Consider the following 16,424-nt stretch of genomic DNA (forward strand, 5'->3'; position numbering starts at 1 on the left):
CAAGCTACAGAAAGAAGGCTACCGGTCATTTTAAGGGGTGCGTGTCATAAAAACTACATTCAAAAGTTTGTTTTATTAAATTAAGTATTTGTAATGACATGGTTATATCCTTGTAAGTAACAATGTCACATGGATATGTTTATTGTATTTAGAAAAAGTATTTTCATTGTTAAAATAGACATACTTATTATTATTTTTTTAAATGAATACTCACAAGTAATCAAATACTAACGTCTGTTCAGCTATTCGAATATGCCCAGCCCTATTTCAGACGGCCTCGAATACCATATTTGGGTGTGGGGTGACCGAGTTAAAGCCTTTACCTAAAGCCATAAAGTGAAGTGTGGCACATTTTCTCCTGTAAGCTGCTTAAACGCCCACACCAGTAGAAATCCACTTTTTCAAGCTGAAAGATGACGGCCAGAGCTTACCCGTGTTGCACAATGATTTAAGTCAAAAAGTCATAGTTTTAGTCAAAGTATCATACATTTGTGCTTGAAGTGACAAATTTGTGTGAATGATATTTGTGCGTCTAACTTTCTCACTCATCATTATTCACGATTCATTCAGGACTACCGTAATCATGGTAGCACCCACATTTACAAACTGCTTAGAAACATATTCTATTCTTATTTACAATAATAGTGACTCAAACGGCACTACATTATTTACTATTAATTTCTATTAGGCACAAAATAGTCTGAAAGACAAATCCAGGGGGTCTAAGCTACTTAAAGTGAGACCAACTCACACACCTGAGATCTCCTGCACGCACGCGCGTGCACACACACACACACAGGTTTGCACATTCTCACACTTTAGCACATTCTCTCTTTCATACACATTCTCACTTACTTCTAGGCCAAGCAAAATGTTTTGACTTCCTGGTTGACTCTGTAACACCACACCATGTGTCCCACTGTACAGTGCCTTGCGAAAGTATTCGGCCCCCTTGAACTTTGCGACCTTTTGCCACATTTCAGGCTTCAAACATAAAGATATAAAACTGTATTTTTTTGTGAAGAATCAACAACAAGTGGGACACAATCATGAAGTGGAACGACATTTATTGGATATTTCAAACTTTTTTAACAAATCAAAAACTGAAAAATTGGGCGTGCAAAATTATTCAGCCCCCTTAAGTTAATACTTTCTAGCGCCACCTTTTGCTGCGATTACAGCTGTAAGTCGCTTGGGGTATGTCTCTATCAGTTTTGCACATCGAGAGACTGACATTTTTTCCCATTCCTCCTTGCAAAACAGCTCGAGCTCAGTGAGGTTGGATGGAGAGCATTTGTGAACAGCAGTTTTCAGTTCTTTCCACAGATTCTCGATTGGATTCAGGTCTGGACTTTGACTTGGCCATTCTAACACCTGGATATGTTTATTTTTGAACCATTCCATTGTAGATTTTACTTTATGTTTTGGATCATTGTTTTGTTGGAAGACAAATCTCCGTCCCAGTCTCAGGTCTTTTGCAGACTCCATCAGGTTTTCTTCCAGAATGGTCCTGTATTTGGCTCCATCCATCTTCCCATCAATTTTAACCATCTTCCCTGTCCCTGCTGAAGAAAAGCAGGCCCAAACCATGATGCTGCCACCACCATGTTTGACAGTGGGGATGGTGTGTTCAGCTGTGTTGCTTTTACGCCAAACATAACGTTTTGCATTGTTGCCAAAAAGTTCAATTTTGGTTTCATCTGACCAGATCACCTTCTTCCACATGTTTGGTGTGTCTCCCAGGTGGCTTGTGGCAAACTTTAAACAACACTTTTAATGGATATCTTTAAGAAATGGCTTTCTTCTTGCCACTCTTCCATAAAGGCCAGATTTGTGCAATATACGACTGATTGTTGTCCTATGGACAGAGTCTCCCACCTCAGCTGTAGATCTCTGCAGTTCATCCAGAGTGATCATGGGCCTCTTGGCTGCATCTCTGATCAGTCTTCTCCTTGTATGAGCTGAAAGTTTAGAGGGACGGCCAGGTCTTGGTAGATTTGCAGTGGTCTGATACTCCTTCCATTTCAATATTATCGCTTGCACAGTGCTCCTTGGGATGTTTAAAGCTTGGGAAATCTTTTTTGTATCCAAATCCGGCTTTAAACTTCTTCACAACAGTATCTCGGACCTGCCTGTGTGTTCCTTGTTCTTCATGATGCTCTCTGCGCTTTTAACGGACCTCTGAGACCATCACAGTGCAGGTGCATTTATACGGAGACTTGATTACACACAGGTGGATTGTATTTATCATCATTAGTCATTTAGGTCAACATTGGATCATTCAGAGATCCTCACTGAACTTCTGGAGAGAGTTTGTTGCACTGAAAGTAAAGGGGCTGAATAATTTTGCACGCCCAATTTTTCATTTTTTGATCTGTTAAAAAAGTTTGAAATATCCAATAAATGTTGTTCCACTTCATGATTGTGTCCCACTTGTTGTTGATTCTTCACAAAAAAATACAGTTTTATATCTTTATGTTTGAAGCCTGAAATGTGGCAAAAGGTCGCAAAGTTCAAGGGGGCCGAATACTTTCGCAAGGCACTGTAATTGTTTTGACTTGTCTCTAATGTAGACTTGTCTCTGTAATGAGATTATGGTTCTTGAATTTTATTTTATTTAACCTTTATTTAACTAGGCAAGTCAGTTAAGAACAAATTCTTATTTACAATGATGGCCTAGGAACAGTGGGTTAACTGCCTTGTTCAGGGGCAGAACGACAGATTTTTACCTTGTCAGTTCGGGGATTCGATCTAGCAACCTTTCGGTTACTGACCCAACACTCTTAACCACTAGGCTTTCTGCCGCCCAAACCACTGTAACCACTATAACACTGGAAACCACTAATACACAGGAAACAAATCTGATCTGACCCATGCCTTATCACCTTTTATGGTTTGATTCAAACTTATCAGCCACTTAATCTGCTATTGAACCTCAGACCTTGTTTACTAGTCTCTCTGGCCTTCCCTTACTCTGTTGGTTGTAAGGGTTTACTGTCTGTGGCGTAGAAAGGTCTATTCTATACTGCCTTATGGTACAGGTCTTAAGTGGTCTTAAGGTCTTATGTCCAAGATGGCATAGCAGTCAGACGTCCTTTGTCCTCATTTTGTCATGTCCCGTGTATATATATTTACATCTTTCTTCGCATAGCATATCTTTTATATATATATAATTTTTTCCAAAAACTCAATCAAAACACTCTCCTGCAACCCACCTCACCAATTAAAAAAAAAATTCAAGTATCATTTACCTCAAATCTGAAATCCACAATAGAAGCTAGCCAGGAGCTAGCCAGTTTACTGGCTAACGTTAGTATTTAGCCAAACACGGTTGATGGTCATCATCATCCTTTAACTCGAAAAGCTATCGCCAGTTTTGTACAACGCGACTCAGACCAGAATATACCGGACCTATTTTTCTCTCCATATCTCCGGATTTCAACCGAAAGCTCTGAACATTTACACCTGGATCTCGCAGCTAGCTAGCTGCTATCCGTGTGACTATTGGCTTATGTCGGTCCCGGAGCAAACTTAAATTATTACGGAGCTAGTCAGCTGAAGAGTTCCATCAACCACTCCTGGGCTACAATCACCTATCCGGACCCGTTTTACCACCGGGCCTTCACGACTATACTACCGACCGTTATCTGCACGAGGGAGTTATCCAACTGGCTCCTCCGCAACGTTACCTGAACGGCTATCTGCGGCCCGCTAATCGTTAGCTGTCTTATCGGCTGCTATCTGAATAGGTCTCTATTTTTCTTGGGTCACTATTACTATATCTATTTTGCCAATTGGATTGATCCCCTCTACCACACGGAACCCCACTAATCTACTAACGGATACGCACAAAGTGGCTAAAAACCGAACACCGTCATACGCTAGCTTGCTACCGATGGCCCGGCTAGCTGTCTGAATCGCCGTTACCCCCAACCAACCTCACTACTAACTGGACCCTTATGATCACTCGACAAAGCATGCCTCTCCTTAATGTCAATATATATGCCTTGTCCATTGCTGTTCTGGTTAGTGTTTATTGGTTTATTTCACTGTAGAGCCTCTAGCCCTAACAATTATACCTTATCCAACCTTTCAGTTCCACCACCAACGCGATGACATCACCAGGTTTCAATGATGTTTCTAGAGACAATATCTCTCTCATCACTCAATACCTAGGTTTACCTCCACTGTATTCACATCCTACCATACCTTTGTCTGTACATTATACCTTGAAGCTATTTTATCGCCCCCAGAAACCTCCTTTTACTCTCTGTTCCTGACGTTCTAAATTACCAATTCTCATAGCTTTTAGTCGTACCCTTATCCTACTCCTCCTCTGTTCCTCTGGTGAGATAGAGGTTAATCCAGGCCCTGCAGTGCCTAGCTCCACTCCTATTCCAGAGGCGCTCTCTTTTGATGACTTCTGTAACCGTAATAGCCTTGGTTTAATGCATGTTAACATTAGAAGCCTCCTCCCTAAGCTTGTTTTATTCACTGCTTTAGCACACTCTGCCAACCCGGATGTTCTAGCCGAATTTTCAGACAAGATAGAACGGCCAAAGGGGGCTGTGTTGCAATCTACTGCAGAGAGAGCCTGCAGAGTTCTGTCCTACTGTCCAGGTCTGTACCCAAACAATTTGAACTTCTACTTCAAAAAATCCACCTCTCTAAAAACAAGTCTCACTGTTGCCACCTGCTATAGACCACCCTCTGCCCCCAGCTGTGCTCTGGACACCATATGTGAACTGATTGCCCCCATCTATCTTCAGAGCTCGTGCTGCTACGCGACCTAAACTGGAACATGCTTAACACCACTGCACACTGCACCCTTATAGATATCATCCTAACCAACTTGCCCTCTAAATACACCTGCTTTTTTCAACCAAGATCTCAGCGATCACTGCCTCATTGCCTGCATCTGTAATGGGTCAGCGGTCAAACGACCTCCACTCATCATTGTCAAACTCTCCCTAAAACACTTCAGCGTGCAGGCCTTTCTAATCGACTTGGCCGGGGTATCCTGGAAGGACATTGACCTTATCCCGTCAGTAGAGGATGCCTGGTTATTTTTTTTAAATGCCTTCCTCACCATCTTAAATAAGCATGCCCCATTCAAGACATTTAGAACCAGGAACAGGTATAGCCCCTGGTTCTCTCCAGACCTGACTGCCCTTAACCAACACAAAAACATCCTATGGCGTTCTGCATTAGCATCGAACAGCCCCCGTGATATGCAACTTTTCAGGGAAGCTTGAAACCAATACACACAGGCAGTTAGAAAAGCCAAGGCTAGCTTTTTCAAGCAGTAATTTGCTTCCTGCAACACTAACTCAAAAAAGTTCTGGGACACTGTAAAGTCCTTGGAGAATAAGAACACCTCCTCCCAGCTGCCCACTGCACTGAGGATAGGAAACACTGTCACTACCGATAAATCCACTATGATTGAGAATTTCAATAAGCATTTTTCTACGGCTGGCCATGCTTTCCACCTGGCTACTCCTACCCCGGTCAACAGCACCGCACATCCCACAGCAACTGGCCCAAGCCTTCCCCATTTCTCCTTCTCCCAAATCCAGTCAGCTGATGTTCTGAAAGAGCTGCATAATCTGGACCCCTACAAATCAGCCGGGCTAGACAATCTGTCTAAAAGTATGTGCCGAAATTGTTGCCACCCCTATTACTAGCCTGTTCAACCTCTCTTTTGTGTCGTCTGAGATTCCCAAAGATTGGAAAGCAGCTGCGGTCATCCCCCTCTTCAAAGGGGGGGTGACACTCTTGACCCAAACTGCTACAGACCTATATATATCCTACCCTGCCTTTCTAAGGTCTTCGAAAGCCAAGTCAACAAACAGATTACCGACCATTTCGAATCCCACCATACCTTCTCCGCTATGCAATCTGGTTTCGGAGCTAGTCATGGCTGCGCCTCAGCCACGCTCAAGGTTCTAAACGATATCTTAACCGCCATCGATAAACAATACTGTGCAGCCGTATTCATTGACCTGGCCAAGGCTTTCGACTCTGCCAATCACCACATCCTCATCGGCAGACTCGATAGCCTTGGTTTCTCAAATGATTGCATCGCCTGGTTCACTAACTTTCTCTGATAAGAGTTCAGTGTGTCAAATCGGAGGGCCTGTTGTCCGGGCCTCTGGCAGTCTCTATAGGGGTGCCACAGGGTTCAATTCTTGGACCGTCTCTCTTCTCTGTATACATCAATGATGTCGCTCTTGCTGCTGGTGAGTCTCTGATCCACCTCTACGCAGACGACACCATTCTGTATACTTCTGGCCCTTCTTTGGACTCTGTGTTAACAACCCTCCAGACGAGCTTCAATGCCATACAACTCTCCTTCCGTGGCCTCCAATTGCTCTTAAATACAAGTAAAACTAAATGCATGCTCTTCAACCGATCGCTGCCTGCACCTGCCCGCCCGTCCAACATCTACTCTGGACGGTTCTGTCTTAGAATACGGTTCTGTCTTAGAATAACTACAAATACCTAGGTGTCTGGTTAGACTGTAAACTCTCCTTCCAGACTCGCATCAAACATCTCCAATCCAAAGTTATATCTAGAATTGGCTTCCTATTTCGCAACAAAGCCTCCTTCACTCATGCTGCCAAACATGCCCTTGTAAAACTGACCATCCTACCGATCATTTACAAAATAGCCTCCAATACCCTACTCAATAAACTGGATGCAGTCTATCACAGTGCCATCCGTTTTGTCACCAAAGCCCCATATACTACCCACCACTGCGACCTGTACGCCCTTGCTTCATACTCGTCGCCAAACCCACTGGCTCCAGGTCATCTTCAAGACCCGGCTAGGTAAAGTCCCCCCTTCTCTCACCTCGCTGGTCACAATAGCAGCACCCACCTGTAGCACGCGCTCCAGCAGGTATATCTCTCTGGTCACCCCCAAAACCAATTCTTACTTTGGCCGTTCTCTGCTACCAATGACTGGAACGAACTGCAGAAATCTCTGAAACTGGAAACACTTATCCCCCTAACTAGCTTTAAGCACCAGCTGTTAGAGCAGCTCACAGATTACTGCACCTGTACATAACCCATCTATAATTTAGCCCAAACCATCTATAATCTTCCCCTACTGTATTTATTTATTTATTTTGCTCCTTTGCACCCCATTATTTTTCTCTACTTTGCACATTCTTCCACTGCAAATCTACCATTCCAGTGTTTATTTTTGTTTTTAATTTTTTTACTAGCTATATTGTATTTACTTTGCCACCATGTCCTTTTTTGCCTCTACCTCCCTTATCTCACCTCATTTGCTCACATTGTATATAGACTCATTTTTCTACTGTACTATTGACTGTTTGTTTTTACTCCATGTGTAACTCTGTGTTGTTCGTGTCGAACTGCTTTGCTTTATCTTGGCCAGGTCGCAATTGTAAATGAGAACTTGTTCTCAACTTGCCTACCTGGTTAAATAAAGGTGAAATAAATAAATAAATAAAAGTAGTGGTGAAATTCTTAACCATTCTGTTTTTGCTAATCGGGTCACTTCCTGTGGTTGCTCAGCTGGCTTGTCACGTGCCATGTATTGTCATGGGTCGCTGAAAGTGCCATTTTGAGTCCCACGATAGTGCTGGTAATTTGGGCCAAAAGGGTGTGGGTAGATTGTGTTACCCAAATGGTCTGTTGGAACACATTTTGGCATAATATTTGGTCTAATTCCTATTTGGTCGGGGCGAATGGGTCGGTCTAGCAATCCAGAAGTTGAGAGGACGCGTCCGGGACAACTAACATTTTAGCTAACCCTTATTCTTAACCCAATTCAGCTAACCTGCTATGTACATTTCCCTGACATTTGTCCTTTTAGTTCCCCTAACCACCAACACAAATTCTCCCCATAATCCTCCTTTGTTATATTATGACAAGCAACCTTGTCTCAGAGAAAGACGTATAATGTGACGTAACATAATGTATCATACTAAATGGAGTGTAACGGATTTACAAACAGAAAATAGTTTACCCTGAGACCACGATGACTTGGTGGGTCACAACTAGTTTGGGTCACTGGTCTGAGCAGTTTGGGATTCATTCAGTCATAGTGTCTTATTCATTGTGTGTAGTAGCTCATCCTAGCCAGCCTCCGATCTGGGGTCCCCTCCCCAAGTGTGTGTGTGCACTGTCCCTTCCCGTCCCCTTCGTTAGGATCCTAAAAGTGACCACTCAAGCGGTGGACTTCACTTTTGGCCCCATAGGACCAAATTAGACTAGAGAATCACTCCATGTTTACAGTATGTCACAGAACAATGAACCAGAACTGTGAATGACCAGGACCGCTGGGCACAAAGTGACCTCGCTGACTGCCGTGGACCTCTCATCACGATTCAACCGACGTGATCGACACTGTCAGTTCCCATTGTGGCCTGGTTCCATAGCTGCACGGTTGTCATGGCGTTACTGTGCAGGGTTGTCACGTACCAGGAAGACAGTCAGGCATACAGGAAACCAACTAACGAGGTCGCCCCTCAGAGCCCAGAGATCCGTTTGAATTGATATGGTGGAACTCCTAACGGACGAAGGTGGGAAGCTTTAAAAAAATAATGTTTTACTCTTTCCGCACTCCGCGTTGGTTTTGCTTTTTTAGATGCATCCATATCAATAGTGTATTATGTGTTACATCACCAGCGCATGGCCGGCTCTGTCCCATTCCAGTGCTTATCCCGCAGCGACAGATGGACAGAACACAGGAAGGGAGGGTGAGAGCGAGAGTGGATGAAGATACTTTCTCTCTCTCTCTTTCTGGAGAGTTGCAGAACCGCACATGATAGGACCGTAAACTCTGCATGAGTGGAGCGGGAGATGGAGAGTGACTGAACAAGTGAAGGGGTGTAGATATCGCCCCTCTCTCTGTCCAGGGACTTTTCAGGGAGGACTGGACAGTCCCCCGGCTGTTTGCAGCAGGAAGAGGGAAAGGGGAGAGGCATTACTTTGGACCTGTTAATCACTGAAACTTCTTTACACCATCCTGGACTGGACTGTAAACATAAATTAGCAGGGCAGAGGAGGATGAATCAACATCCGAGACATTCCTACACTGTTCGAAGTTTGCAACGGTTTAGGGTTTGTGTGTGTGTGAAGGTTTAGTGAGTTATCTGCTTGGGTGTAGATTTAATATCTACTAGTTTCTGTGTATGGTTGATGGACGTGGTGTGTCTGTAGTTACCTGGAGGTACTTAGCCAGCCGTCTGCTCCTAGAGGTTTGGGTTACCTGAGCTCCACCGGCTTGGCAGAGGGACAGCAATTGCCTTTACTACAGGACAGAGTCCAAAACCTTATTGTTCTGAGGAACTGTAAAGGTGGGGTGTGTGTAGTTCTGTGGGAGGGACTAGTAGAGGCACAGGGACAGAGGTGACACAGGTGAGATATTAAAGCAGGCGTGTGTGTGTGACCGTGTTTATCTGAGGATCACACTCACTCGCCTCTCGTCCGTCTGTGTCTGCTGACCAGAGAACAGACTTGGGGATTATCGGACAGTTGATGAGCTTTAGGGCACTGCCATTGTCCAGGGGATCAACACACACACACACACACAGAGGAGAGAAAGTGAGACTCCCTACTGGAACCTCTCTCGCCCTCTGAAGAGCACCGGCGTTGTGTATTGTGGTGAATACCGTAAAAGAGGAGAGTAGACTGGATATTTGTAGTCTTTTCGTCTTTGAACTTGGCTGCAGTACAGATTGCACAGTACAGACACTACAGTCCAGGATAGAACTTTGGAACTGTTCTCGCTGTGGATACACTTGTTGCCATCTCTCGCACTCAGTCTTCAGCTCTCCAACTGATGACAACTATGACCAGACCACAGAAGATACGCCTGGAGCTCTGACTGCCATTCACACCTAGACCTCAACCATGGAACCCCTCCATAACAGCTTATAAGCTATCATAACAACCTGTGGAACTTCAACAGTTCCTGTCCCATTCAAACAAGGGGGACTTTGTTTGGGTGAGAACGGAGCGAACCAACCTGCCCGTCTCCACGGACGGACGGGATCATGTACGTGCTGTGCACTCTGGTGGTACTGAGTATCCACAGCCTCTTTAAGAGCCGACACAAGGCCCTGGAGCCCGGCGATAAAGAGGCTAGAGATGGGGCCACCCTGCCTGGGGACAAGGCCCCTCCACTAGGGGAGGGAGGCAGGTCAAGGGACCCCGGGCCTGGAGGTCTTGGAGAGGGTGTGTGGCCAAGGGAGAAGGAGAGCGGGATGACTGTAGCCCTCTCTCAGGATAAGAGGCAGAGGGCTCCTGTTGTAGACAGGAAGGCTGCAGGCTGCAACTTCACAGGCAAACATAGAGGTGACGGGGAGTTGCGCTGCAGCCAGGGCAGGCTGGGATGCGGAGAAGGCAGCCTGGAGAATGTGCCAGACAGCAGAAAACGATTGCAGGTGAGAGGAGGGGAAGATGGGGATAGAGGGAGGGGATGCTAAACAGAACAGGAGGGAGGGGAGAGCACCTACATGTGCAAACCAGCATGTAGGCACAGGTATGTTTGAGACTGGCATGGGATTACAGACACGGATAAGGCACCAATCTCATTAATGAAGTACCAATCATAAATATTGTGGTACAGAAGTCCAAGGTTTGGGGCCTCCCGAGTGGCGCAGCGGTCTAATGCACTGCATCTTAGTGCTTGAGGCGTCACTACAGACCCGGGTCCGATCCAGGGCTGTGCCGCAGCCAGCTGCAACAAGGAGATCCATGAGACTGAGCACAATTGGCCCAGCGTTGTCCGGGTTAAGGGAGGGTTTGGCCGGCTGGGATGTCCTTGTCCCATCGCTCTCTAGCGACTCCTATGGCTGGCCGGGCACATGCACGCTGACACGGTCACCAGTTAGTTATACAGTGTTTCCTTCAACACATTGGTGTGGCTGGCTTCCGGATTAAGCGAGCAGTGTGTCAAGATGCAGCGCTGCTTGGCGGGGTCATATTTCAGAGGAAGCATGGCTCTTGACCTTTGCCTCTCCCCAGTCCATACGGGAGTTGCAGCACCAATTGGATATCATGAAATTGGCCAAGAATTTGAAAGATTATGTTGAAATCCTTTTTAATGAGATGCAGCACCATGTTGGTTTAGTATTTAAGTAATTATGTGCTTGTGTGAGCAAGTTGGAGAGATAATCTAAGCGCTGCTCCAGCAGTCTTAACCTTTCTGGGCTATTGAAGGAATGTGTGTGGTTGTTTGTGGGTGATTATGGACCTTGGCAGTTCACCATTGATTACCTTGAGGTTCACATTAGTGAGTAATGTGATGACCATCGCCCATTCCTAGCTCCCTACCGCTCACTTGGGTTTGTATAGCCAAATAGATTTTCCTGTTCTCCATCTCTCTCCTTTTCCCTCCCTCGGACAGCGTCCCTTATTCTTTTAAAAGTTTTTCCCCCCTCCTGTCTTTCTTATTTTCACCCATCTCCCCCCAAGCCCAGTCAAATCCCCTCCTTACCTGCTGACTATATCTATTGGTGGTATGAGAAATGAGTAATGGCAGAATGCGTGCTGATGCTAAAGTGGGCCGGAGTGTCCCTGCATTCCGGGGAAACGGATTCAGATCATCATTTATGTAACCATGTTGTTAATCTGAGGACAGCCTCACTATCTCTGCTCTGTGTGTTTGGGATAAAGTGGGCTTTAATCCCTCACAATGCTGTGATTCTGGCTGTCGGCCCAATGACACATTTCGTATCACGGTAAAAGAAAACAATGGATGGTTTGACAGTATTTTATGTTTTTTAATAATAAATTATGTATTTTCTTTATGAATAGTGTGTGACCCTAGGGTGGCAACACATACATTCTAAGTGATTTTAAATGGGTCTTTCTCCGTTCTGATTGTTTTATACTGTTCAATTCCACTTCACCCCCCCCCCCCTCGCTTCTAGCTCTTAGGAAACTTTGCAGGCAAGCATTTTGCTTACACCCGCAATAACATCTGCTGAACACGTAAATGTGACCAATAAAATGTAATTTGATGTGCTGCATTGACCTTGAAGTGTCTCGTGGTCGAGGAACAACAAATGTGCTCCTTTAGTGACAGTGCAGGGTTAGGTCTGTGTGAAAAGCAGCATGTAGAGAGAGTTCAAACAGGGATGAAGAAGCAAAGTAAACTGTAAAAATGGCGTATCACCTTTAACAAACCAAACATTCAAATACGTTATAGAAGGTAAAGTAAAAACACAATACTGTGTATCAATACTGGTATATTGTAAAATACTGTATACTGCACAGACCTACCTTTTCCTCACCCCACCCATTCTCTCACAACCCTAACCCCATTCCTCCTGGTCATAGGGAGGGCGTCTCTGAATCACCCTCCTTTGACATTTGTCCCTGTAAATCCCTAAACAACGCTTTGGTTACGCAACTAAGACTTTGAGGGAACGCTAAGGTATTTCAGAGGGAGCATGGTCACTGTGCTGTCCTCTCATGGTCACTCATCTGATGTCCTCTACATTCAACATCTGCCACATGATTAATTAGTAAAGGACAAACTACACCAGGAACTTGATAGTGTTATGATAACGCTAGAATAATTCCCTGGAGATGTGTTCACGTCTTACCGTTGTGCTCTCGTAGCTCATGAAGCCGGGGTACCTGAGCCAGGGTGTAGTGTGTTTCATCTATAATTCCCTGAGGAACAGTGACTACCCTGAGAACACCTTCTGTGTGTGTCTGCTAGTTTCTCTGTATATGCAGTTGAAGTCGGAAGTTTACATGCACCTTAGCCAAATTACATTTCAACTCAGTTTTGCACAATTCCTGACATTTAATCCTAGTAAAAAATTCCCAGTCTTAGGTCAGTTAGGATCACCACTTTATTTTAAGATTGTGAAATGTCCGAATAATAGTAGAGGGATTTATTTCAGCTTTTATTTCTTTCATCACATTCCCAGTGGTACATACACTCAATTAGTATTTGGTAGCATTGCCTTTAAATTGTTTAACTTGGTTCAAACGTTTTGGGTAGCCTTCCCACAATACGTTGGGTGAATTTTGGCCCATCCCTCCTGTCAGAGGTGGTGTAACTGAGACAGGTTTGTATGTCTCTTTGCACTCACACACATTTTCAGTTCTGCCCACAAATTTTCTATCGGATTGAGGTCAGGGCTTTGTGATGGCCGCTCCACTACCTTGACTTTGTTATCCTTAAGCCATTTTGCCACAGCTTTGGAAGTGTGCTTGGGGTCATTGTCCATTTGGAAGACCCATTTGCGACCAAGCTTTAACTTCCTGACTGTCTTGAGGTGTTGCTTCAATATATCCACATAATTTTCCATCCTCATGATGCAATCTATTTTGTGAAGTGCACCAGTTCCTCCTGCAGCAAAGCACCCCCACAACATGATGCTGCCACCCCCGTGCTTCACGGTTGGGATGGTGTTATTCGGCTTGCAAGCCTCCCCCTTTTTCCTCCAAACATAACGATGGTCATTATGGCCAAATAGTTATATTTTTGTTTCATCAGACCAGAAGACATTTCTCCAAAAATTACGATCTTTGTCCCCATGTGCAGTTGCAAACCGTAGTCTGGCTTTTTTTTATGGTGGTTTTGGAGTAGTGGCTTTTTCCTTGCTGAGCGGCCTTTCAGGTTATATATAGGACTCTATTTACTGTGGATATAGATACTTTTGCACCTGTTTCCTCCAGCATCTTCACAAGATCCTTTTGCTGTTGTTCTGGGATTGATTTGCACTTTTCGCACCAAAGTACGTTCAACTCTAGGAGACAGAACGCTTCTCCTTCCTGAGCGGTATGACGGCTGCGTGGTCCCATGGTGTTTACTTGCGTACTATTGTTTGTACAGATGAACGTGGTACCTTAAGGCGTTTGGAAAATGCTCCCAAGGATGAACCAGACTTGTGGAGGTCTACAATTTTTTTATCTGAGGTCTTGGCTGATTTCTTTTGATTTTCCCATGATGTCAAGTAAAGATGCACTGAGTTTGAAGGTAGGCCTTGAAATACATCCACAGGTACACCTCCAATTGACTCAAATGATGTCAATTAGTCTGTCAGAAGCTTCTAAAGCCATTACATAATTTTCAGGAATTTTCCAAGCATTTTAAAGGCACAGTCAACTTAGTGTATGTAAACTTCTGACCCACTGGAATTGTGATACAGTAAAATAAACTGTCTGTAAACAATTGTTGGCAAAATTACTTGTCATTATCAAAGTAGATGTCCTAACCGACTTGCCAAAACTATAGTTTGTTAACACGAAATTTGTGGAGTGGTTGAAAAATTAGTTTTAATGACTCCAACCTAAGTGTATGTAAACCTCCGACTTCAACTGTATACACACACAAGCCTTTTTCTCAGTTTCCCTCAGTATGAGTAGTCACACAGACCTGACCAGGACTCCATTACCCAGCAGCCTCTAGTGAGTGGGGAGGGACTCTGGCTTGAGTGCTGGTGAATTGTCAGTGAAGCAGCGCTCACACGGTGTGATTTACAGCACTACTTGTTTGGGTAAATACACATTTGAGCGGTGGCAGCCATAGGAGACCATATGTTCTTTGTGTGTGCATATTGCAGTGTACAATTATGTATACTGTATGGTTTAGGAACAAGTGTATGGCATGTTACGAGAGCCATTTGCCTTTTAAGTAATAAATTATGTATGGAGACAGTGTTTCATAAATTCATATTTGCACACACACAGTTCTGTTACATATTGCAAGCAGGGGGAGGAGAACTCAGAAGAGCCACGCTTCATTTGTAGCTAAAATATTTATTCCTCCACTGCAGAGCGAGCGATGGGGAAAAAAAAGTATATATGTGTATATATATTAAAGGGAGGGGACTGGAGGGGGAAGAATGAGGGTGGCTCCAATTCTGATGTTACTAAGGAACAGAGAGAAAGAGAGAGAGTGTGTGTGTTAGAGAAGGGGGGCTGGCTAGTGACAGTGAGCCGTGAGGGTGTGTTGATTGGTGAGTGTGTGTGTTTCTGCCGCGTAAAGATGGTCTCTACAGCGATGCAGGGATGATCAGGACACAGAGACTGCAGGGAGGAAGGTGAGTATCCTACCGATTTTAAGGAAAAGGAATGGGGGGGTGAGAAATGGAGAAAGGGAGGGAGGGGGGGGGGGGGGGGACATGTTGAGTGAGGTATCAGAGGTAGCCACTCGGGTTAGATGGAGAGAAATAAAAAGCGATAGAATAACTGCAGGAGAAGGAAAGAAAGGGCAGTTATAGTGTTTCTCTGTTGACTGATTGTCCCTGTATGGTAGGATTCTCTCCTTTTCCCACTGTCTTTGTTAAGGTTTTACCCATACCTAGTAATCCCAGTTTATATGATGTCGTGCTGATGAATTAATCTCAACCGTATTCTGATGCATTGATTTATTCAGATTCATGTCTGTGTAAAAACAGCCCTGAACCTCCCAGAGCTGTGTGATTTTGAGCAGACAGTTTCTGACACTTGACGCATGGTGGCTGAGCTGAGCTACCACTGAATGATTTGACCCAGTTTAGTGGGAGGAGGGGGATGAGCGCGGAAGAGAGAGGGGGGAATTGAACCCTGTAAGTAAGGGTTCTGTGATGTGCTCATTATAACAGGAAGCAGATTCTTTCTGTCAGAGTCCTGCCCTCGCTCTGTCTGGCACGCTGTGTCTATCCTGTCTGGCACGCTGTGTCTATCCTGTCTGGCACGCTGTGTCTATGCTGTCTGTCTATCCTTTCGGTCTCAGGCTATCTCCTTGTCCACCAACAGCATTTTAGCTACAGACTGTTATGTGTTAGCTATCTAGTTTGTTTTATAAATGTGCAATGAACATAAAAAATACTCATTTATATAAGGAATTGGCAACTCGTTCTCAATCTAAGAAACGGGCATCTTCTTATCCAGGTAGGCCACTTGATTTCAACATCTAAACATAGTGAACAGGCTATGTTGTTCAAACAGTTGGAGACGGACAGGAAGGTGTATTCATAGCAGTTCAACTGCTCTACCTTGTTAGCAAGCAAATAGATTAGCTGGCTACTCACAAGCATGTGGGCTTGTGCTTGAGAGAGTTTTTGGGTGGATATTCCTTTAACATACAGTAAGTCTCAAACTATCTATTGGTATGCATTTCACTAGTCCATTGTTGATATAGTCCCAAAATGTTTGGCATGTCAGAAATCAAGTTTTCAAGACTACAGCCAATACGATACAGTTTCTTGAAAACTTGATTGCTGACATGCAAAACATTTTGTGACTATATCAACAATGGACTAATGAAATAAATACCAAAAGATCGTTTTTGGGTGGGGTTTTCCTTAAATTTTCTATAGTGCCTGCTATTTTTTGTTGTGAATATTGTTCTGGAGGCAGCTCTTGCAGAGTGGTCACTTAGCTGGCACTGCCACAAAGTCATAAAATCAGATTTTTAACCTAACCTTAACCCTAACCACA

The 16,424-nt window shown here is 44.4% G+C and overlaps 1 protein-coding gene across 7 annotated transcripts in view; it reads left to right on the top strand.

Annotated features, from left to right (window-relative positions):
* Positions 1-16,424, top strand: part of LOC110526163 (kinesin-like protein KIFC3) — a 71,844-nt gene that overhangs the window by 20,511 nt on the left and 34,909 nt on the right. For 2 of the 7 annotated variants that reach the window (XM_090238203.1, XM_090238204.1), the window contains exon 1: positions 8,719-10,420. The exons of 3 other annotated variants lie outside the window; for them this stretch is intronic. In XM_090238203.1, coding sequence (XP_090094329.1) covers positions 10,031-10,420 — 390 coding nt within the window. In that variant the 5' untranslated portion in view covers positions 8,719-10,030. Of the gene's footprint in view, positions 1-8,718; positions 10,421-14,706; positions 15,044-16,424 lie in introns of those variants that run through there. 2 more of the 7 variants (XM_021606831.3, XM_090238207.1) reach the window with 1 other exon arrangement.

This window comes from Oncorhynchus mykiss, chromosome 6 (assembly GCF_057628025.1).
Source record: "Oncorhynchus mykiss isolate SJ-2025 chromosome 6, ASM5762802v1, whole genome shotgun sequence".
Lineage (NCBI taxonomy): Eukaryota > Metazoa > Chordata > Actinopteri > Salmoniformes > Salmonidae > Oncorhynchus > Oncorhynchus mykiss.